The sequence below is a fragment of the Eptesicus fuscus genome, chromosome 24 (genome assembly GCF_027574615.1).
Source record: "Eptesicus fuscus isolate TK198812 chromosome 24, DD_ASM_mEF_20220401, whole genome shotgun sequence".
Taxonomy (NCBI): domain Eukaryota; kingdom Metazoa; phylum Chordata; class Mammalia; order Chiroptera; family Vespertilionidae; genus Eptesicus; species Eptesicus fuscus.
This window is the reverse complement of record NC_072496.1, coordinates 10,239,109-10,262,532: the sequence shown is the minus strand read 5'-3', so window position 1 is coordinate 10,262,532 and position 23,424 is coordinate 10,239,109. Positions and strand designations below refer to the sequence as shown.

The following is a 23,424-nucleotide window of genomic DNA, read 5'->3' as shown; positions in this document are numbered from 1 at the left end:
TTATGACTTCTAGTTCATTAAAATCAGCTGCATAATTCAGAATTAAAGACTGTATTCCTTGGGGGGAATTCTATAATTTTCGGGACGTCCATTTTAATGCACCTTTCATCTCTACCTGCCAATTTAGTGATCCGGAGCATATGAAACAATGAACCTGCTACAAACTGTGCTTTACTTCATTAAACTCCCATCTGCTATAAAATGCCACACCTCTAGAAAGGTGGCCTTTGGAGGGGCCCAGACGTTTTGAAAGAGTTTCTTTCTAAACTTGAAACTTTTCTTTATTTCCAGGGCTAGGCATTTGACCTCAATCAAATATGAGAAATTTCTGTCGGTGTGGGGGAGGATAGTTGTCCAGTTAGAAGCAACTATATATGGAGTATTAGAAATATTTTCCAGAACTAAATCTTGTCAAATAGGAGACTGCTCTTACTATAATATCATTCATTACTCTACAGTTAACGTAATTAAAAGCAAATGCTTCTGTTAGAGCTTATGGCCATGATTTTCCATTGCAAATATCAATACAAATTTATTATATTTAGGCATAGCAAACAAATTTCATTTAAAGTATTATAATAGTCTGACATTTTAGAAAAATCAGGTAATTCCTATAGCTTACAATTTACTAATCAGAAGTTTTCCCTTATAAAAGAAAAACAAATCTAACCTACAGGCCATCTCTAAATGTAAGTACAATATAAAACCACCAAAAGAGAACTCAAGGCAATCAATTTCCCATTTTAACACGTATTCTCCTTAAATATTGTCCAAATTGGCCCAATATTAGAAAACTAAGGAAATAATCAAGTGAAAATGCACATTCTGGTGGACATTGGCTGTGGACTAATGAAACATTCAATCGTTTCATAGTATTTCTAGAATATTTTCATTTACATATGCTGATGACTCTCAAATTTCTATCTCCAATCTAGAAATATCTCCTGTATTTGCCATTTAATGAACATTCATTGGGTGATCCCCAGGTGCCAAACTCTGTGCTGAGTGCTGAGGAAGGAGGAGTCATGAGCAAAACACACATCACACCCTTCTCACAGAGCTCTCCTGTAGCCATGAGGGTAAGAGGAGTCTGAATTGAATAATGACAGGAATGAACATACATGAACGAACAGCCATACACATAAGGTGCCACTCAAGTGTGCTGATGACAGGGATCTCTTCTGAGGCACCTTATGTATATGGCTGTCCTTAGGCAAGCAACTTCAGAACCGAGTCCCACTGCCCTCAACAGAATTCCTCTTGGGAACACGCAGTGAGCATGTCCAAATGAGAACCTGCCACCCTCTCCCCAAGCTTGATCCACCCGTGTTTCCTGTCGCAATGGCTGACATCAATGTTGACCCTGTTGCTCACACTGGAATGTGAGGCAAGGGTCTCGATGCTTCCTCCTTCCCGATGCCTTGCTTGGAAGGTGCTGTCACTTTCCTTCCTGCACTTGTCTCCATCCACACCACCTGCCATCCATCCAGCGTTGCCCCTCACCTGGACAAATTGCAGTACCCACCTACCTGGTCTTCCCAGACCACACTTGATCCTGCCCAATCCACTCTCCACATGATAACCACATAGGTCTTTTAAAAACACAAAACTTATCATGTTCCTTTCCTGTATAAATGCCTTACGGACACCTCTCTACCTTAGGATAGAAACCAGAGTCTATGTCATGGTGTTTAGAGCCCTCTAAAATCTGGCCCCTGACTCCCTTCCTAGCGCCTCTTCTTACAACCAGCCATTCCCCATCTATAAGGTCTTCAAGGGTCTCCATGCTTCTCTCCTCTAGGACATTACACCACTGTTTTTCCTTATTAGAAACCTTTGTTTGTTCCCAACCCCCCTTCCTCTCACTCCTTCACCTGGATAACTCCTCTTGAACTTGCCCTACCTTGGCACCCATTAGACCAGCGGTCACCAACCGGTGGTCCCTGGACCACTGGTGGTCCCTGAGGTCTGAAAGGTTGGCAACTGCTGCATTAGACCACTCTGTAATTGTTCCTTCAATGGCGAGCTTTCCCACTATGTACTAATATACACAAAGACAGGATATTCTTTATTTTATTAATCTTTATATTCCCAGCGCCTAGCCAAGTTCTTGTGTGACATTTTAGGCCATCCGTAATTATCTAATAAATTCATTACGACTTCAGAGTAGCACTCTTCCAAACCCATAAGACCTGGTCTGTTACATTTTACAAAGTCAGAGATTGCCTACTTCTGCTTTTAATATACTAGCCCTTCAAAATGCTGAATGGTTTTAGAACAAGACTTCGATAATCAACTCTGTATTTAATTAGCATTTACAAAGAGCATTCCCAGGTTCCCAGAGTCCATGCCAAATCTAAATTCATGTAAACATCTCCATATGAGAATTCATACACAGTGGGAGATCAGGGTCACACAAGACAACTTATTTAAAGAAGATACATATATATTCAAACTAATCAGTCCTGAGTTATCCAAAATATATTCATACTTGAATCAAATGTGGTGGTGAGGGAGGGGGGCTCTTCCTGAATATAGTCAAAGACTACATTACCATTTCTGAAAACTACTTCATTAGTTGCGATTATGAAGATTTGATAAACCAACTTCGGTTTTTAAACGTTACCAGCAGGAGGGCACTTTCTTAAACCAGAAAGCAGTAACGTCATTTAAAATAACATGGGCCTCACAGGCCAACTCGGCCTTAGTTTGGATGGTCATTTGCTAGTTACCGGTGGTGTTGTGCTCACAGTCATCACAGACTCCTCCGCCCCCTCTGTGGTGCTCCGATGGAAAGGGGTCCTCTGAGATGTCGTAGTGGCAGCTTCGGGAATGGCTGTGGCACTGACAGGGCTTACAGCTGAAGGCGTGGACTTGGTCTCCTTGGCGGAAAGGCTTGTCATTGTAAAGAGGCAGGCAGCGATCGCACTAGGACCATAAAGTCACATCAGAACAATAAGTATACATACAACCGTGATTGTTTGTTTCTTATTTACATATCAGGCACTTCTACTAGACGGAATAAGCTAATACCCAAGAGTTAAAAGCCAGCAACTGTTACATTTTGAAAAATGCGTCATAAATCAGAAATTAGCGTATGATAGGCATGGCAGTGTGAAGGTGGCCGTGCGGACTAAAATCAGGCAAAGCGATCTTCATAAACAATGAGAAAAGTTGTGACGGTTCCGTGGCCATTCCTTTTTTTTTTTTTTTTTTGGTCAAAATGTTAAAAACTTGACTTCCAGTGTCTGTTCCCACAGGTGAAGGGCCTAGAAGCTGCCCGTCCATCCGAGCAAGTGAAAAGCTCCACAGACCAAATGTCAACAACTGTTCTTGGCAGAGAACCAACAGTTCCGCATACCAAAGGCAGAAATAAGACCAAAGGAAGAAACAGCCACCACCAAATCCGGTATTGGGGGTACGGGGGAGGGGGTGGAAAAGGGGGATGTTGAAATTGTCAGACCAGGAATTTAAAATAACTATGATTACTATGTGAAGTGCTCTAATGGATGGAGCAGATAGCACGCAAGAACAGATGGACAGTGGAAGTAGAGGTTTTAATTGTCCACAAAAAGAAGGCTAGCCTTTTCTTTATTATTATTGATTTCAGAGAGGAAGGGATAGGGGGAGAGAGAGAGAAACATCAGTGATGAGAGAGAATCATTGACTGGCTGCCGCCTGCACGCCCCCCAGTGGGGACTGAGCCTGCAACCTGGGCATGTGTCCTGACTGGGAATTGAACCGTGACCTCCTGGTTCATATACCTTCACGCTCAACCACTGAGCCACACCGGCCGGGCAAGGCTAGCCTTTTTGAGTAACAACTGGTTGGTAGTGCCCAAACCACTCCATTAAGTCAGTGGCAAATTCCTCTTTGATTCTGGACACTGAAGAAGTCTGGATTTTGTCTTTGGAACATGGATACAGTACTTAGTGCAGTCTGATTCACCATGACTTTCTGATAATGGCTTTTAGGTTCACAATCAGGACAAAGTGTTACATGAGACTTTATTTTTTTAGATCACAAGCATAAAGCAAAAAAATACTGCCTTCATATAAATAGCAAAGGGAAGCTTTTGCTGGATTCGCTCCACTAGCTCGGGTAGGCAACGTCCCAGACTCAGAACAGCCAGCAGTTGCTCTGGAGAAGACAAACTGCATCTGTAATCAGGGTGACAGGATGGCAGCTTCCATGTCATCACTTCCACCCACTTTTATTCGAGAAAGTGCAACTTGAATAATAAAAACACCATCATAGGGTGAGCAAGGTCATGGGTAAGAATACTTTGAAATGAAGGGGGGGGGGGGGAATGGGCTTTGGGCATCGTCTTGTAGCAAAATTTTGCATTTGGCCCAAGATTGTGATGGGATGAATAGAGTTTTTAAAAATTAGGAATGAGATTAATTGCATGGCTAATTGACCTGGGAAAGAGAATTTAATGAGCTCATTTCTCTCCTCCAAAGCCAGGAAGTCAGAAAGTGAGTTTGCATCTCTTCTTCCATTTGTCCAATTGGAACAGGTCTCCCCACACTTGGGGCTTCTGAGCGATAGTCAGACCCTAATGATATCTGATGGCTCCTGGGAAGGAAGTATGTGATAAGGCCTCCTCTGCCGTTGTCGCTACAGATGACGAAAATTAACCAGAAATGAATGTGGATCATAAATTGCTCCTTGCTCCACTTTATGGGCTATGTCCTCTAAATCAAATCATAGACCTGTACAGTTATATCACAGAATCTGCTATGAATGGTTATAAATTATCTATTGCATGGGGGCAGTCTTGTAAACTGCTGGTGTCACTTGAACTGGAGACCAACACCTCTGTTGGATGTTGACCCCTTTCTACTTCCTCCTTCCCCTCCCCGGTCTTATAACTTCCGGATTTTGAGTGCAGAATATGCTCCAGACTTTATGTTGGTCACTACTAAAATATTATCGCTTATTCTCAGGTTATTTTGAGTAAAAAAATCATTAAGATACTGAATTAAGTGTTTTTCTTTTAGAGGTAAAGAAATTGAGTTTCACAGAAGTGGACTTAAGGACTTGCTGGTTAATGATGTTGACCATATTAATTACCCTCTTTATTCCCCAATTGCTAATCTAATAACCAAGTAGTAGACAATGTTTACTGAGGGCTCACCATGTGATAGACACTCTGCCAAATGCTTGGTCTTTACAACAACACTGTGAGTCAGGTATTATTACCCCCATGTTATAGATGAGAAAAGTAAGATTTAATAGGATATAATTTAAATATAAGATTTTTTTAAAAAGTAAGATTTAATAGGATATAATTTAAATATAAGATATGCTATCCCTACATCATATAAGAATGTAGGGATAGCATATCAAAGAATGTAGGGATAGCATATCAAGGAAGATAAATTAAAATTTTTAAAAAATATATTTTATTGATTTTTACAGAGAGGACGGGAGAGGGATAGAGAGTTAGAAACATTGATGAGAGAGAAACATCGATCAGCTGCCTCCTGCATATCCCCCACTGGGGATGTGCCCACAACCAAGGTACATGCCCTTGACCAGAATCGAACCCGGGACCCTTCAGTCCGCAGGCCGACGCTCTATCCACTGAGCCAAACTGGTTTCAGCGAGATAAATTAATATTGGGATACTATGACCCAAAGCTTAAGGGATTCAATAAAATAATCCATTTCAAATGCTCACTATAGAGCCCAGCACATAGAAAACATACATTTCATGTTACTTTCCACAGTTAGTGGCAGCACCAGTAATTGAACTAAGATGTCTGACTTCAAGCCTATTCCTAATCTCTAACTTTCGATTATATAAAATAAATTTGATTTACCAATGATTACTGGTGAGAGAAAACTTGAAGAGGTCAATTCCTTCACTTAAAAATCTTTCTGATCTAAGACCCAGAGTTGATAATATGCTAATGATTGCTCCATCTTCCTTTTAGAAATTGAGTTTTATTTTACATTTGGAAGTGCTTTATGCAAATCATCGAATAACAGCCAATTCTGAAATCTTTACATAAACATTACCATTTATTAATTATTCCCTTTGTGCCCCCTCTCTACATTTCCTCAATAATGTTTTTTTTTATATTAATGACATCATGTGAATTTTCAGTTAACAGTATAGCAACTGTCTATTAAGCTCCTACCGTGTGGATGACACAGAAAGCATACAAGTCAATAACTATGGAAGATACATGTAAGTAAATTAATTATTTCAGTTCAAAGTGATAGGATCAAGGTCTAGGTATTAGTAGAGTATTACGGGAGTGGAGAAGAGGGGTAGCTATCCTAACCAAAGAGGTGATAAGCTGTGTGTTCTTAAAAGATCTACTTCTACTAAGTTTAGCTAGTTTGTTGACATATAAGATTTTTTTATAACAGTGAGGAAAAGAATACAAGTTAAATGCCCCACAAGGAATGGTTTGAAAATGCCATACCTTCAAATGAATGTCATACAATCATATGTAAATATAAATGTAGAAAGATAGCCATAATGTAGTTTGAATTTAAAAACCAAGTTATATTGATATGTAGAGTATAACCCCCTTATATAGGGTTATATAAGGCAGATTCATCTATGGATATGGATCCAGAGCTACAACTTTAAGAAGATAGAGACAGATGATACAGATTTACTTAGAATAACAATAATAAAAGATCTAAAGGATATAAACTAAAGAGTATTTGGCGAGATTATCTACGGGTAGTGGAGTTACAGATGACTTTTACTTTTTATAACTTTATTTTTTCTGCAGTATGCACTTATTACTAATGTATTAAAAATTGAGGGCAAATGAAATGCAATTGCATGGACAGTTATACATCATTTTCATCATTTGTATGTAGCATTTCCCTAAGAAAACTAAGAAAATTGAAATGTTTGTTTTAAAGCATACACATATCAGTAAGACACTACAGAGAAAATGGCTCTCTTTGGGGGCAAAATGTAGGAAGAGGGCTTATGAATTACCACTAAACAGAATATGATTTTTAAAAGATAAAACTTTTTCTTATGCTTATATATACAAGCAAGGATTCTGAGGAATGACAGATTGCATTTGTTATAAAATCTGACTTAAAACATGTAGAACAAAATGACACAGTGACGTATCTTTGCTTTTGATCTAAAGGATGATACTAGGTTATTATCATTTTGTCTAGTTTACAAAGACTATAAAAGAGAAGGAATACTTAGTAGTCTATTCTTTGAGGGTGGGGACAGGTAGAGCGGGTAAAGCAGGGATAAATGCTGACATAAGGAGATTTAACTTGGGGTGGTGAGCACACAATACAGTATACAGATGAGGTATTATAAAATTGTACACCTGAAACCTATATAATCTTATTCATCAATGTCACCCCAATAAATTCAATAATTTTTTAAAAATCTCATCCATCTGACTATACAAGAAAGGTAATTTATGATTGTTCCTCCAAAAAAATTAATGAAATACGTTTTTGGTCTCATAAGTGTGTTTGTTTACAACTCCTTTTAGATAATACAAGAAAAACCATGACAAAATGAAGGACATATGAGTAAGTTTTGGGTAAATTATGATTTTTTTAAATGATAAACATATAAAATATTTTTTTTGAATTCTCACAAGTTTCCCTACTCTACCAATGATTTTAAAGTTTCATCTAAAATCTAGAAATATATGTACCTTATATTTATGTCATTTATGAACCAGACGGTTTTCTACTTAATGTTTTCCCAATGTTCAGTTGAGCATTTTTCACTTTCAATTATGTTTCTATTTTTTCTGTACTAAATGGACTCCCCGTCTATGTTGCTGGATGCTCAAATGATAAGATTAGATCATGGCAATATCAGGGTTGAGGACTTTATCACTGATTCATCACTGCTTTCACTATGATAGCTTTTTAAAGGATACTAATCCACTCCACTAAATTGGAGCCAAATACTTGGACATATTCAGGAAGGAAAATTATAGAATCTAGAATACACTGATGAAATTTATTTTATTACATTATTGTCTAATAGTACACCAGGTAATTTCTCTTTTCTGAATTATTAAACTGTAATACATTATTCCTTTGTCACTCTTATAGACTAGCAAAGACAGTCTATCGAAGTTAATCCAGGGGTTTCTATCTTGATCCATTATTTCTTAATACCTTCAAATTTACCGAGAAAGTGCCAATTTACAACTAAAAAATTTTAAAAAATGTATAGCAGTGCCTCATTTATTCAGTCACATATCCAGCAATCTTAAATGTCCATTATGTATCTTTGAAAGAAAGAATAGGAAAATGTTCTCTTGGCCAGACAATGAAGTCCCTGGGAAGGTGAGGGCAGGGGGGAGATTTTCCTGCAAACTACTCACCTAGGAGCTTAACAGACTCAAGGAAGCAACAGACTCAATGCCCTTTGAAAGGTCAAGTTTATAATGAGGACCATGAGTCATCAAAAACAACCTGTCTTCATCACACATAAATTAACAAAACGAACAATCCAGTTTTGAATGACTTAAAAAACGCATTAAACTATTTTAAATATTCATTTTAAAAAGTTCTATCTGGAAACTTCACAAGCAGCTAGCGCCAGAGACACAGAAACATGGAACAGACTGTGGAATATACATCGTCTGTATATCGCATTGTGTGTTCACCACCCAAGCAAAATCTTCATCATCGTATATTTAGACACCCTCCCCCCGTCTTTAAGCTTTACTATCCCTTCTGCCCCCCTTCCCTCTGGTAACCACCAAGCTGTGGTCTGTGTTTATGATGTTTTGTTTGTCTTGTTAGTTCATTTATTGCTCTCAGTTTTATATCCCATATGAGTGACACCATATGATTTTTTACTTTTTCTGTCTGACTTATTTCGCTTAGCATAATATTCTCAAGGCCCATCCATATTGTAGGGAAGGAAGTATTTCATCCTTTCTTATGGCTGAGTAGTAATCCATTGTATGTATGTACCGCATCTTCTTTAACCAATCACCTATACAGTGTTTAAGTCACTGGAAGTGACATAGAATATTTAATAGTTCACTGACTTATCTGTTGTCCTTATTAGACTCAAAGAAACAAAAATGAAAGAAAATTATTTCTCTTTCTTCCCTTAACAGAAAAATGCCCACAGATGTCTCTACAGCAGTGCTATTCATGCCGTATGAATACCTAAAATATATGGTTTCCAGTCTGTGTGCTTCCTACTTGTTAGCCTAACTAAATCTTTCCAACAACCTATGAAGTAGGAGTTGCTATTACCTCCATCTGACAGATGATAAAACTCAGGAAAAGAAAAGAAATTAAAAATTTTTCTAAAGTCACCCACTAGAATATCAATTATTATAAACTAGAGTATAAAAATGAAAAAGGACAGCCTTGTACATTTGTTATTCATTGCAAGAGTCCCACTGCCTAGAAGAAGCCCTAACACACAGTAGGCACTCAATTTACAGAGAAAGCCCTCACTCCTAACCACCTTGCTGCGACACTGGCTCAGGGGTAAACACCTCTCTCAGGAAGGGAGGTGTTGACCTGAGAGCTCTGGAATGTTGAATTCACCCCCTCTCCTCCCCTTCCCTGCTGGAACATTCAGAGGCCAGAAGGCGGCCCAGGCTCTGTGCAGAGGAGAGGAAAGCAATCTGTTTCAAAGTGGGAGACGGTAACATGCTTACTTTTCAGAGACCACTATGGTACTACTTGCTGAGCTAAAAGAGGTAATTTGTTCAATGATTCCCCAGTGGCCTAAATGAATTAGAGATCTTCTGAAAGTCTGCAAATTGCTCCTTTCTCATCAGTGGCTGCCAGACCAGTGTGTTGGAAATTGAAGAACCTAAATCTCTAATAATAATAACTGTCCTCAGACTCTATTCGCAAGCTTCCTCTTTCTTTCCTTTGGATGTAGCATTTCAGTTGTTATTCAAATGATGCCACTTTAGTGTCATATCTTTTGTGTTCTGGGTGGACAAAAGCATCTTTGTAAACATAAACACTTCACAGTACTCATGTAACTATTTTTCCCCAATAGAAGTTTCCCTATGTGGCTCAACTGCTCCAACCACAAAGGCATTGTTAGACAAATTTGATGATTTATTATCAATGATAGATTGTGCGTGGAGTGAGGTGGAAGTAAAACTTCCAACAGCAAAGAGAATCTAGACAGAAAATTACTCAGTGCTTTGCACACGATAGGTGATCAATATACATTTGATGAATGCATGAATGAATGACCTAACAGACTGTTTACATTTATGACATGTTACAGGACTGTACCTTCATGTGTCTGGCATTTAACTGAATAGTAACATTAAAGATTTAAAGGTAAGTGCAATATATTCCTGCAGATTTTTACCTATGGATGGCCATGCAATCTCAATTAGCAAATGCAAAACAATTACCAGGCTTCACCATTGAGAAGACAGAAAATGCTCCTGTATTTATCCTTCAATAACATATCCCTTTCTCAGTAATTATCTTTCTTCTGGCGAGACATTCTCTTATGATTAAAGTGTCTGCAGAAAATACGTACTTACCCTGCTCTCTAGGTGCTGAAATGAAGAGTATAAATTAAATAACTACTAATACTATTGGGCAATGCTGACCAGATATTGGTGGCAATACAATGACCATATATAGCCTGTCTGACTTTCAACTATAATATGTGGCTACTTTTAGAACCTTTCTAATTCACACAATGCCTTGTCTGTACCTCTACAGAGGGGATGGGGAACCTTTTTTTCCTGCCAAGGGCCATTTGGATATTTACCACACCATTCGCGGGCCACACAAAATTACCAACGTAAAAATTAGCCGGCTATATCGGGCCAAACATTTAATTAACTCACCCCCTAAGGCACCGACAGGGCCAGACCAAGCGATTTCGCGGGCCTTCTACGGTCCACGCGCTGGCTGTACCTTGCCCGTCCCTGCTCTACAGTGGAGGACTGGGAAAATACCCAATAAAATTTTAATAACGTGAACAAAATCTACATCTGGAAAAAGAGACTGTGAGGAGAATTATTGTCTCTATATCAATATAACTGATACTCTATGTACTTTTCAGCATGGGGCTCCTGACAGTATGGATTGTGAATGCAGACCATCTATGTCTGGATACTGAACGCTGGGATCTTGTTCATCCCTTTGAAAGCACCTGCCAGTGCTTCCATCCCAGGAGAGAACTGCCCTGACCCCTGCTCCTCAGCCCTGGCCTCAAAGCCCGTCAATTTAGCTCCTCCCACAGGTCCAAGGTGGGACTGCTGCCTCTGCACTAGGGCTCACAGGACAGGCTGTGAGCAAGCGAGTCCATGCCTGGGCCCCTCAAAAGGAGTTCCTAGGTCTCCAGCAGCCCCCCCATCTCACTCAGATACAGTCTCCACTGGTTGTCACAGCCAGACGTGATGGGGACTCCTGCTCCCAGCACTGGTGTCCCAGGCTGTGGACGTCAGCGTGGGGCTGAGACTCCTCGCTCCTAAGGCGAGCCCCTATAGCTGGGATATCCCTCCTGATTCTTACTCACCACACCATGGGGGTGGGACCTGCCCGTCCCCTATCTTCACCCCCATGCCAGTCTCCACATGACTTCTTTTCTGTATCTTTGGTCATAGGACTTCTCTTCAGCTGGTCTTCAGGCTGTTCTCAATATTGAGTATTCTATAATTTAGCTGTAATTTTGATGTGGCTGGGAGAGGAGGTGAGCACAGTGTTTACCTATAAGCCATCTACACCTGAATACCCATAACACTATTTTATACTGGAAATTGTACCTAGTGTTAGACTTGAGTTCTCCATTAATCAATTTTAAAAATCCGTTCATCAGTATAGCTACATTTAAATTTTTCTTTCAATATTTAAAGTGTTAATGGTATTTATATTACTTGTTAATTAAAAATTATGGGCATGCATAATATGTTTGTACTAAAGTCATCTCCATGTTTTATAGTAATTTGTGTCTTCCAGGGAATCTTTTTTTGATTTTCACATATGAAAGTCCTTCAATATTTTAAAATACTTGCATCTGTAATCAGGATGTTATGGCTGTACACAGAGAAGGCACTGCATGAATATTTGTTGAATGAAGCTAGCAAATGATCGGTCTTCACGTGAGAACTAAAAAGACACACAGTAATGCAGCCACCTCCACTCTATCTTGAATGAATACTTAACATAGATATGTGCCTGACAGATTAATAAATCTGATAGTATATATATATATATATATATATATATATATATATATGTATATGCACACATTTACACACTTATATATCTCACATCTTGTTCATCCATTTATTTATCAATTGAAATCTAGGTTGCTTTCACATCTTGGCTATTATAAATAATGCTGCAATGAACATAGGGATCCATATAGCTTTGCAAATTAGGGTCTTTGTTTTCTCTGGATATATATCCATAAGTGGAATTGCTGCTATGTCTTATGACAGCTTTATTTTAAATTTTTTGAGGAATCTCTATACTGTTTTCCATAGTGTCTGAACCAACTTACAATTTTACCAACAGTGTGTGAAAATTCTCTTTTCTCCACAACCTTATCAGCATTTGTTATTTGATTTTTTGATGATAGCTACTCTGACAGGTGTGAGGTGATATCTCATAATAGTTTTGATTTGCATTTCCCTGATGGATATCAAGTGTCTACTGCCTATGTTTTCTTCTAGAAGTTTCATGGTATCCAGTTTTTCCAACACCACTTATTTCAGACTCTTCTTTATCCCATTGTATATTTTTGCTTTTATTATCATAGATTAATTGACCACATAATTGAGGGCTCTCCATTTTATTCCATTGGTCTACATACATCTGTTTTTATGCCAATACCAGACTATTTTGAATACTGTAGCTTTGCAGTTTAATTTGAAATATGGGAGTGTGATACCTCCCACTTTGTTCTTTCTCTTTGACTACTGGGTTTTTTGGTGGGTGGGATCATAATAACTTTAGGAGTAAGTGTCCTAGTTCTGAGAAGAATGCCATTGGTATTTAACAGGGATTGCACTGAATCTGTATATTGCTTTAGGTAGTGAGAACATTTTAACAGTATTAATCCTTCCAACACACAAGGATGGTATAGCCTTCTATTTGTATCCTTTTCAATGTCTTGTAGTTTTCTGAGTACAGGCATTTCACCTCTTTGGTTAAATTTATTCCTAGGAATTATATACTTTTACTGATAGTCTAGCTACAAATAAAATATTCTAGAGGTGTTGGTTATTTCTTTCTGCACTTCCAAGGTAATATTTCACTGTCTTCTGCCTTCCGTTGTAACTTGAGAAATCTAATATCACAATTTCTTAAAAATTTGTGTCTATAAATCATTTGACTTTTTCTCTCTGGCTATTGTTATGATCTACTCTTGGTCTTTGGTGACCAGCAGAATTATTATATCTTACCTATGTATGTGTTTATTTTTTCTCAGTCTACTTAGAATTCCAAGAACCATACCATTCCTCAACTTCGGAAAAATCCTTTACCCTTCCTTATCCCTTCAAATATCATTTTTCATTATTTTTTTCTGTTTTCATCATCTGTATTTGCTACTTCTATGAATCTGTCTCAAGACACCCCCATGCTCTGAACCTCTTTTTCATGTTTTTAACTTACATTTTAAATGCATTTATGCACATCTCTATCTCAGGGAAATTACTAGTGCAAGTGTTTTTCAAAGATTAAAAATATCACCATGTGTCAGAGAGTAAATGAAATACTTGACCTTGACTCACTAAATGTACAACTAATGTAGAATCTATAATATGAACTGCTTGAATGATAGTTAATAAAAATGAATTCATCAGTATTACAAAAATTATAACACAAAATGAAATACATTGGGAGTAAAATCTTCCTGTGAGCAAAGAGAAAACATCACCGGTGGAGTTTGATGTGTAGTACAAATATGACACAAGTTAGTCATGATGACTCATATTTTCAGACTTTTGTGATCTAAAGGAACATACTCTTTAAAATAACAGGAAATATTCATTTGCATAATAAGCATTATAGAGTGTGATGTTCCACCATCAAATTACTGAATGGAAGGAAGGCTTATTACATAAAATGTTTTAAGTTGGCTCTGCTATTTATAATACTAAGATTCATATTGATAGTTTGATTGTAGTTAATTCATAAAAGCCATGACAAATGTTATAAAAGGGTCACAAATCAGAGCCAAAGAATAAGAGGAGTATTCATGGTTCCTAATGAATTGCTCTGTGAACGCTTGGCCACCCTTGCAGGTAATGATGTCACAAAATGATGAGAGAATAGCTAAGTAGCCAACAAAGTGCCAGTGCTTGGCGGAGGTACCGATCATTGCGTCACTCCTGGCCGAGAGCCTCAGAAAGGTGAACGCAGCTATTAAAATAAAATGAAAATCCTAAGGAGGCAAGTTTCAACTCGTGGCACTTTTCTTAAAGCCAGATTCTATCGATACTTGAACTCTCAGAAAAGGTAAATAAAGTATTAGTGAAAAAGAGTAGGCATAGCCTCAGCCAGGTTGCTCATTGGATAGAGTATCAGCCCATGGACTGAAGGGTCCTGGGTTTGATACCGGTCGGGGGCACACACCTGTGTTTCAGGCTTGATTCCAGCCCTGGCTGGGATTCATGTGGGAGGCAACCAGTCAATGTGTGTCTTTTCTCACATCAATGTTTCTCTCTTCTCTCTCTCTCTCTCTCTCTCTCTCTCGCCCTTCCACTCTCTCTGAAAATCAATGGGGAAAAAAATCCTTGGGTGAGGATTAACCAAAAAAACCCAACAAAAATAAAATAAAATAGTCCTATTGTAGCTACACAACCCTGTTAGTTGACATATACGTCGCACACCCAAGCTTCCACTTCTTAGGTTGTCGTCTGTATCTATGAACTTAACACATGCTTTTGGAAAGTGATGATGGACTTTCTGAGCAGGTGGACCAGAGGTGCTGTATTGCAATAAAGCTACTGTCACAACTAGTTAGGAAATGATCTAAAAAAGAGCAATGGAGGTAGAGTGGAGAGGTTTAGAAGCCTATGTACCAGAGAATGCTTCTTCAAAATTAAAACAAAAAATCCCCTATGGACCACCAATTTGTGACATAACCTTTATGAACAACTGAAGAATGCTTTGTACAGAAAATTCCCTAGAATGGCTCCATATATGAACTTGCTCCTGAATTCATCATTCCACTCCTTTTTCCCAACTTCATTCATTTTCACTCCTGCTAAAATCACTTTCTCACAGGCCTGACAATTGCCGAGAACTGGCATATTCTCAAGGCTTACGTGTTCGTCTGTTTGCCAAATGGCTGTAATGTAATTCACAAAAGCCCTGTTTATTGAGTAATATTATTAATGGTTAGCATAATACTGTGAAATTGAAGACATTCTTTTTGGATTATGTCCAGATCTTTAAAAAGAACATTGGTTCCAATAGGAAATGAATGGCTTATCTTAAAACATTATTTTAAAAGGAAGGACAATGTGTAAAGCACTCGAGTCAGTATATTTTCAAACTATTGCAAGACAACTTTTTCAGATACATTGAGTCCCACATGTATTAAAATACTTTGAATGATAACAAAAAGAGAATGCCATGCTTATGAATGTTTTATAAAATCATTTTTCATTTTCAACTCCTTGTTGAAAATATAGGACTGAGAAATCACTCAACGTAACAGTCTATTGACTTTTTCCCTTCAGCTGCATTTGCCAAATTTTGCTAAAGTGGAAGCTATTTGTTGTTTTTATATTTATGGCTAAATTCATAAATTATCAAAAGGTGTCAAACAGGAAAATAACAAAAAAGTCAACTTGTTATTTTCTAGAGGCACTTTATGTCTAAATAAGAAGCATTAAAATGTATTCCCCACCTAAATTATGGTTAATTATTGCACTAGTTCATAATCTAACAGTCACCACCTGAGACCAAGTCTGAAAGTCCCAACGTGACTTCTGTAACCAATCCCGAGTTGGGATTCATTTAACGGCTCTATTTTTAAGGGGAAGCATGAAATAACCCAAGAATCATAAAATATTAATCACTTCAATGTGAGAAATTCAAGAGAGAGAAAAGAGGAAACATGGAAGGGGTACCAAGAGGGAGAGAGCGGAGAGTGGGGGTTGGAGGTGGGTGGGAACTAACTAGTCAAAATAAAATAGGAGAAGCTCAAAAAACAACTGAGTATCTTATCAAACTAATAGCCAGTTTTAAATTTTATTTTAAATTAAAGTTAGCATACAATATTATATTAGACATATAACTTAGACAGTGATCATTCCAATAAATCTAGTACTCATCGACACTATGCATAGTTATTACTATTTTATTAATATTCCCTATGCTTATTACTTTATACCCTGTGACTATTTTTATAACTGGCAATTTGTACTTTTAATCCCTTCTTTTTTACCCATTCCTCCCAACTCCCTTCCAATCTGGCAACCATCAATTGATTCTCTGTATCTATGAGTTTGTTTCTGTGAGGTTTGTTCATTTATCTTGTTTTTAGATTTCAAATAGAAGTGAAATCATACACTATCTTTCTATCTCTGTCTGATTTATATCCCTTAGCATAATACCCTCTAGGTCTATCCATGTTGTCACAAATGGCAACCACTGCTTTATTCATTCATCCACCAAAGGACACTTAGGTTATGTCTGTATCTTGGCTATTGCAAATAATGCTGCAATAGACATAGGGGGCGTCACATGTCTTTTCAAAACAGTGTTTTGCATGTCTTCAGATAAATATCCAGAACTGAATTTGCTGGGTCATATGGTAGTTCTATTTTTAATTTTTTAAGAAACCTACACACTTTTTTCCATAGTTGTTTTATAAATTAGGATAATGCTGATGAAACAAGGAAAAATAAAGAAACCCTCTGGGTTTAGTTTTATTAGTTATTTCTCAGGGTTTATTTTTTAAAAAATAAATTTTCAACATTATTGAGGGCTTTTATTTTTCCTGTAATATTTTTCTATAATAATTGACATTTTAGATTCGTATAAAATATTTTTACTCATACCCAGAAGATAGGCCAAAAGTACTGGTGAGTTCGACGAATTTATATTTGCTACTTCTCACGCTCCCCGCTCCTTTGGGGGCTTCCATGCATGAAACAGCACTCACCTGAAGTCCCCCGGTGAAGCTTTCCCGGGAGCAGAGGCACCGATAGGGCTGGCTCGTCGTGTCACAGCTGTCAGCATGACCGTGACATTGACACCTATGAACAGGAGCATCCGTCAGACAGCTCCCTGGAAACAGCAGCTCAACTGCTAATACGTGTAAGGACCTGGGTATATACCCACTGTGTGAATTCAACAAGGGAGGTGAGTGTTAACACAAAAATCAACCTCTCTTTAGTCATGTGGATATTCATGGAAACTTACATTTTTAAAAAAATATTTTTATTAATTTGTACAGAAAGAGGAAGGGGCGGGGGGGGGAGAGAAGAGAGAGAGAGAGAGAGAGAGAGAGAGAGAGAGAGAGATATGAGAGCAGAAGGTTGCCTCCTACATGCCCCCTACTGGGAAGAGGGGTGGGGCATGTGTCCTGATTAGGATTGGAAAGAGCAGCCTTTTGGTCATCACTGGACATCGTTCCAACCAATTGGGCCACACCGGCCAGGGCTCATGGGAAGTTTTAAATTAATCATGAAGTATTGAAGGAAGTTTCATGAATATCCAAACCACAGTGATGGTCAAGGTAATTTTCAAGCCCACCTGGGTTGTGTACTCCTATACCCACCATGTGGCAAACTTGCCCAGGGAGAAGACATTTAATAAAACTATTCAAAACTTACAGTTAAGACTAGCAGGTTTACAATAAACTGCAGGTTGAAGTTAACAAACTTTATTTTTCTTTCCAAAAACTGATTATTTAATAGTATGTTTTAAAAATCATGCTATTACTTAATAAATAAAGCTTACAGATTGGTATTCTGCAATGGTTTGAAAGATGTACTTTCTTTACCTTCTGGCACAACCCACTTCTAAATGTAGTCTATATGGTGACCATTTCCGGACTAGAGAGTACGCTGCGGGGGAGCTCTCCATCCATTTATTTAAACATTGAGAGTCTACTTTTCAACTATGGTCAGGCAGTTATACATAACTTAAGGCATATTAGGTTATTCCTTTAAAGGAAAACAAATATTCTTCATAAGTTATGAATTGTGAACTCAGGGAGACCAAGCCCAGTACTTACAAACTAACTGGTAGCACCATTGTTACTCAAAATCAAACTCCTTCTCTTTGATTTCTAGAACACTTTAAAATTACAATCCAGAACACACCAATCAAAATATTTGATATTTTTAAGTCAGATCCAGGTTATCACATCTTCTAAACCCAATACTTTGAAAATTGATTCTATAGCAATGTGATCTTTTAGACCAAAAAGACTCACATACAAACCTCCCCCGCAAAATCTTAGAGTAGGAAAGCATTTTAATACCTAAAGCTTGGAATCTGGCTTGCTCTAAAATCTTAACTAACATAGTTTGAGTAAGTCTGACAACAATTTGGAAAACGAAATTCATAGTGAAAAGCACACTGCTGTGAAACCCTACCTCCCCGTGATGGTGACTTCACTGACAGCGTAGTATCTGTGTCTGAGGCTGGCGGGAGTCTCAGTTGTATAGTACTGTCCATGGAAATGAAGTCTTACTTGTGTGGCTTTTACAAACCCTTGAAGAGACTGGGAGTTATAGAAGTCATTGTATCCAGGACGATGATTCGGTCCAGGTGCCAGGAGACTAAATGTGACATTGCCATGGGAATAGGGAGTAAAACTGTTGAGGAAAGACATTTGCAATCATGAGAAGCTATTCATATTTTTGACAAAACAAATCAGAACAACCTATTCCATAACAACTCAAATTCTTCATTCTGGGAGAAACAGTCCAAAGATTTCATGTGCATGCAGGATCATCATCGAAAAATATAGTAAAACATTTCCTTGAGGACATCATAAAAATTCTATTGATACAGATAACTTGCTAAGCAATCTGAAAGTCAGATTATAAAGCACAGATGAAACTGGAAGCAAGAGATACTCTAATGTCTTTACAGTAAATTTAAACATAATTTAAAACCCAATGTTGGAAGGAATCCTAGACCAATTTGCCTCAAGAGATGGTGGTGAGGGGAAGACTCTACTAGCCTAGCGACTTAAGTTTACCTGTAGGCTATTACTATCCCATAGTCTATGAGAATTAACTCCTAAATGCCTTCAAAGAGAATGGTTTCAGAAATATTCATACTCTGAAAGCTGAAGACAGTTTACAGAATCTGAGTTTTCCAAATCTCCATTGTTTTTCATTCCGAAAACACTGCAATTTCTAGCAAAATATTGCCAATCTTCCCAATCTAGGCTGTCTTCCTTCTTCCTCTGAATCCTTATTGCTGTTGGTTGTGGACTTAAGAACTGAACGATGATATAAAACACCTGGAAATGAGTAAGTTAATTATTACTATTGTTGTTTTAAGTTTTAACCCATCAGTATAAATCAAACCATGGAATTGTTGCATTCAAATACAATGTTTACTTCCTCATAATAACTATAAATATTCATAGACATTCAGAAATGCCACAGCCCTGTAGTAAAAGCAACACAACCTATCATTATATAGCTGTGCATCTTCTCAAGGATTTTACAAATTAAAGTGGAAATCAATATGAAGTTTGCTATAAAGACATGAAAAAAGAACATTACTCCCATGAAATAATTGGTATATGTTCTTCTCAAGTAGTTATTTAAAATAAGCATCCATTTTTATTAATTTGGTTACTTGCCAAAATGAATGTTTCACTATTTCGTATGATTTTTATAACAATCTCTAAAAATTTAGGCCCTGCATATCTTCTTTTAGGTATTTTCACTCCATAAATTATAATATACTTCTTCACTGAGGTAATGTTCAATTGCCTAGTTCAGGTTTTACCTTGTGGTAGGTTGAATTCTATCCCCAAAGTGATGTTTAAGTTCTAACTCCTGGTGGCTATGAATGTGACCTTATTTGGAAATAGGGTCTTTGAAGATGTAATTAAGTTAGGAGTCTCAATAGGAGATCCTTCTGGATGCAGGGTGGTCCTCACAAGAGAAAGAGGAGGGAGAACTGACAGTCAGCAACAAGGAAGACGACCCTGGAACCTGGTGGCAGAGACTGGAGTGATGCTGCCATACACCAAGTAACACCAGGAGCCGCCAGGAGCTGGGAGAGGCAGGAAGGATCCGCCCTTACCCAGAAGAATGGTTTCATCCTTCTGATCTTCAGAGCTCTGAGAGAATAAATGTCTGTTACGTTAAGCCATTAAATTAGCGGTCATTTACCACAATACCCACGGGAAATGAATACACACCAAACTGCTTAAAGTTACCTGATACTGTCCATTTTCCAAATCTATCGAAAGAGTCACTCCTTGATTAAGCTGGGTGATGTTTGTAAACACACGTGACACCCACGCAGTCCCAACATCGTCATCGTTGACAAAGGAGAGAGGGTGGGCCTCGGGATGCAGCCGGGACACCCTGTCCCTGGTCGTGTCCTCCGCATCGTTGGGAATGCAGTACCGCTGGTGCAGGGGATGGACCCGCGGGTGGCTGCCCGGGCAGCGGCAGTGGGGCTGGACGTGCAATGTGGGCAGAGCTCCAGCAAAGATGGCCCCGATCTCTCTGTGAGGTCAAGAGGCAGACGGTGAGGACAACTAGCTCAACAGCCATAGCTATTCTAGGGCAGCGGTCGCCAAGCGGTGGTCCGTGGACCACTGTGGTCCGTGAGGTCCGAAAGGTTGGCGACCGCTGTTCTAAGGGATGTTACAAACGAATACCACTATGTTGATGTCTTCATTAGTATCTATTTAGCGTTCATAATTTTTTACACAGAACATAAAACCAAATTCTTCCCTGGCCCCATAAGCATACTCATTCTCATAAAATGAAACATGCTCATTTTATTAAAAAAAACAACATTAAATTCTTAAGTACTAGCATTTTCTATCATGAAGCATGCACAATCCCTTGTCTGATTAGCAAGTTATGTTTTAAAATAGCATAATATTTTATGGTGCCTATTTGCAATATATTTATTTGAATCACATAATATTTTACACAGCCTATTTGTAATAAAAAGAAAGGTAATATTCACTTAGGTTGTTAAACTGACCACTGAGTGACCAATGATATATTGAAAGCAATGAGTTACAGATGCGATTCCAGCTCATCCACAGGAAGTAAGAAAACAGCATAACTTCATCTGCTGCTGTTTCAGGGGAAGGGCCTCCGGCCAAGACCATTTGTCAATGGCTTCCTGTGACTCATCGGTACCAACCCTGGCACCTAAAACGCTTCCATGGCTTCAGTTCACATGGCAGCTGCCAAGAGCCCAAGAAGAAAGCCAATTCCAGGCAGACAGACTTAACTTTTCCATTAAGGGCAATCTACCTGTTCTAGAACGGAATTAGTCATTCTGCGTGTGGGCATTTTTCCACGTGACACCTGGCCTCCATCTGAGGTAGGCCAATGCCAGCAACCAGGTCTAAGGGGAGACTCAGACTCCTTCCCTCAACCCTGGTGGGGGCGCAGTGGAGTCAGGCAGCTATTCCATTCACTAAATCGCGTGAAGTCACTTCGTTCAATCTCACTGACATCTTCCAGTTGCCATCAGGTGTTAAGTGGGACCAGAAGTGACTATTCAATGACATCTTTGCCCCCAGGACAAACTTTATTCCCTCCAAATTATTACAAGACTGCTCTTCAGCCCTAGCCGGCTTGGCTCAGTGGATAGAGCATCAGCCTGTGAACTGAAGGATCCCAGGTTCGATTCCGGCCAAGGGCACATGCCTGGGTTGCAGGCTCGATCCCCAGTGGGGGGTGTGCAGGAGGCAGCTGATCAATGTTTCTCTCTCATCATTGATGTTTCTATCTCTCTCCTTCTCTCTTCCTCTCTGAAATTAATAAAAAGAAATATATTTTAAAAAATTAAAAAGACTGCTCTTCAGAAATGTATTTTTTATTTTATTTTTCCATCACAGTTTATCCCCTCTATGCCCTCCTCCACCCTAACACTAATCTTCATGCTACCCTTACTTAAAGTGAATTCAGCATTTAAGTTTATATCTCTGGAGTTTTACCATACCATGTCTGCTTACCTGTTTGTAAGTGCCACTTGGTATAATCGAAAATCTTGCATTCTTCCAATAAACTGCTCTAAACCTACAAAATACATACATGTACATAGTATGAGAAGTCTTATGTTATCAAACAGTGGCTGACAAATATTCAAGTGACATTCCTTTAAAGCAAAACAACTTTTAATCATGTACATATCACAGCCTTTTCAAACACTTAGAGATCAATATGTATATTTTGCTAATTCCACATGAATAACACTAGCATTCACAATTACCTCCATAGACATGGAAAGACTTAGGCAAAGTGAATACTTGGGCCAATCTATCTCCTGGCCCAACTTGTGATCTCTCTCCAGAAGTCCCCTCCCCAATTCAAACTTCTCTCTGGTTTATAAATCTGTAAATCTATCAGCCCATCAGCCCTAAATCTGATTGTCATCTGCTCCCAAGTGCAATCTTCAGAGCATCTGCAGTGGCGAGAGGAAGACCGCCCACCCTCTCATCCCACCTGAGTGATCTCCAAGCTCCAGAGCCTCAGCTCGGGTCTCCTCCCAACTTAGATTAGCACCTGGTCTAGGAAACACCCAATGAATGAATGAGGATAAACTAAAACCTCCTACTCAGGAGTCTGAATTATTCACATGTCAATGGCATCCTAGCATAGTCTCAAAATTCCACCACCTTGTAACAGTTCTTCTAAGACACCAGGTTCCAAGTCCAAGCTGCATTCAATTAGGTAACCTTTCAAGGTGGAGGTAGATATCAACCTTAAACCACACAATATTTCATTAATTAATTTAGCAAATACTTATTTAAGGTTTACCAACAGGTAAGTCCAAGAGACTGAGAAGAGAAAAAAAAGTAAAACAACTACCACCTCTACGGTTTTCGTTATGTTGCTAATAACAAGAAAAACTTAAAAATGGCAAAATTCTAGCTAGAGTTTGATTATGAGGACACAAGATGGGGTGGGATGGAATGAATAATGCCAAACCAATAATTAAGTGGGGTTTTTCAAATATTAAATTTAGAGCAATGACCAATTCACCAAATGAGCACCTCCTCAAATGTGTTTGTTTCTTAATTATTCCCTTTTTTAATTTGTCTTAATAATAGAGAACATGGGAGCGCTCGCTGCTGCAGCTCCTTGCGGTGCCTGGGAGGAAACTGGGGCAGAGCGAGGGCATCTGATGAATAAGAGATGCGGAGTAAGCCTAGCTCACCGGACGGTCTGAGGCTGCTCTCGGGAGAGCTGAAGAAAATGCTCTCCAAATGAACTGACACGTGTTGCTTGCTATGGTCTAAGTCAGGGGTCCT

General features: G+C 38.6%; 1 protein-coding gene across 1 annotated transcript in view; it reads right to left on the bottom strand.

Moving 5' to 3' along the window:
* USH2A (usherin) overlaps positions 1-23,424 on the bottom strand; it is a 407,070-nt gene that overhangs the window by 353,923 nt on the left and 29,723 nt on the right. The window contains exons 4-9 of the mRNA XM_054712927.1: positions 22,126-22,189; positions 20,356-20,650; positions 19,238-19,422; positions 18,545-18,766; positions 17,104-17,197; positions 2,733-2,928 (exon numbers count right to left, since the gene is read on the bottom strand). Coding sequence (XP_054568902.1) covers positions 2,733-2,928; positions 17,104-17,197; positions 18,545-18,766; positions 19,238-19,422; positions 20,356-20,650; positions 22,126-22,189 — 1,056 coding nt within the window. The remainder of the gene's footprint in view (positions 1-2,732; positions 2,929-17,103; positions 17,198-18,544; positions 18,767-19,237; positions 19,423-20,355; positions 20,651-22,125; positions 22,190-23,424) is intronic.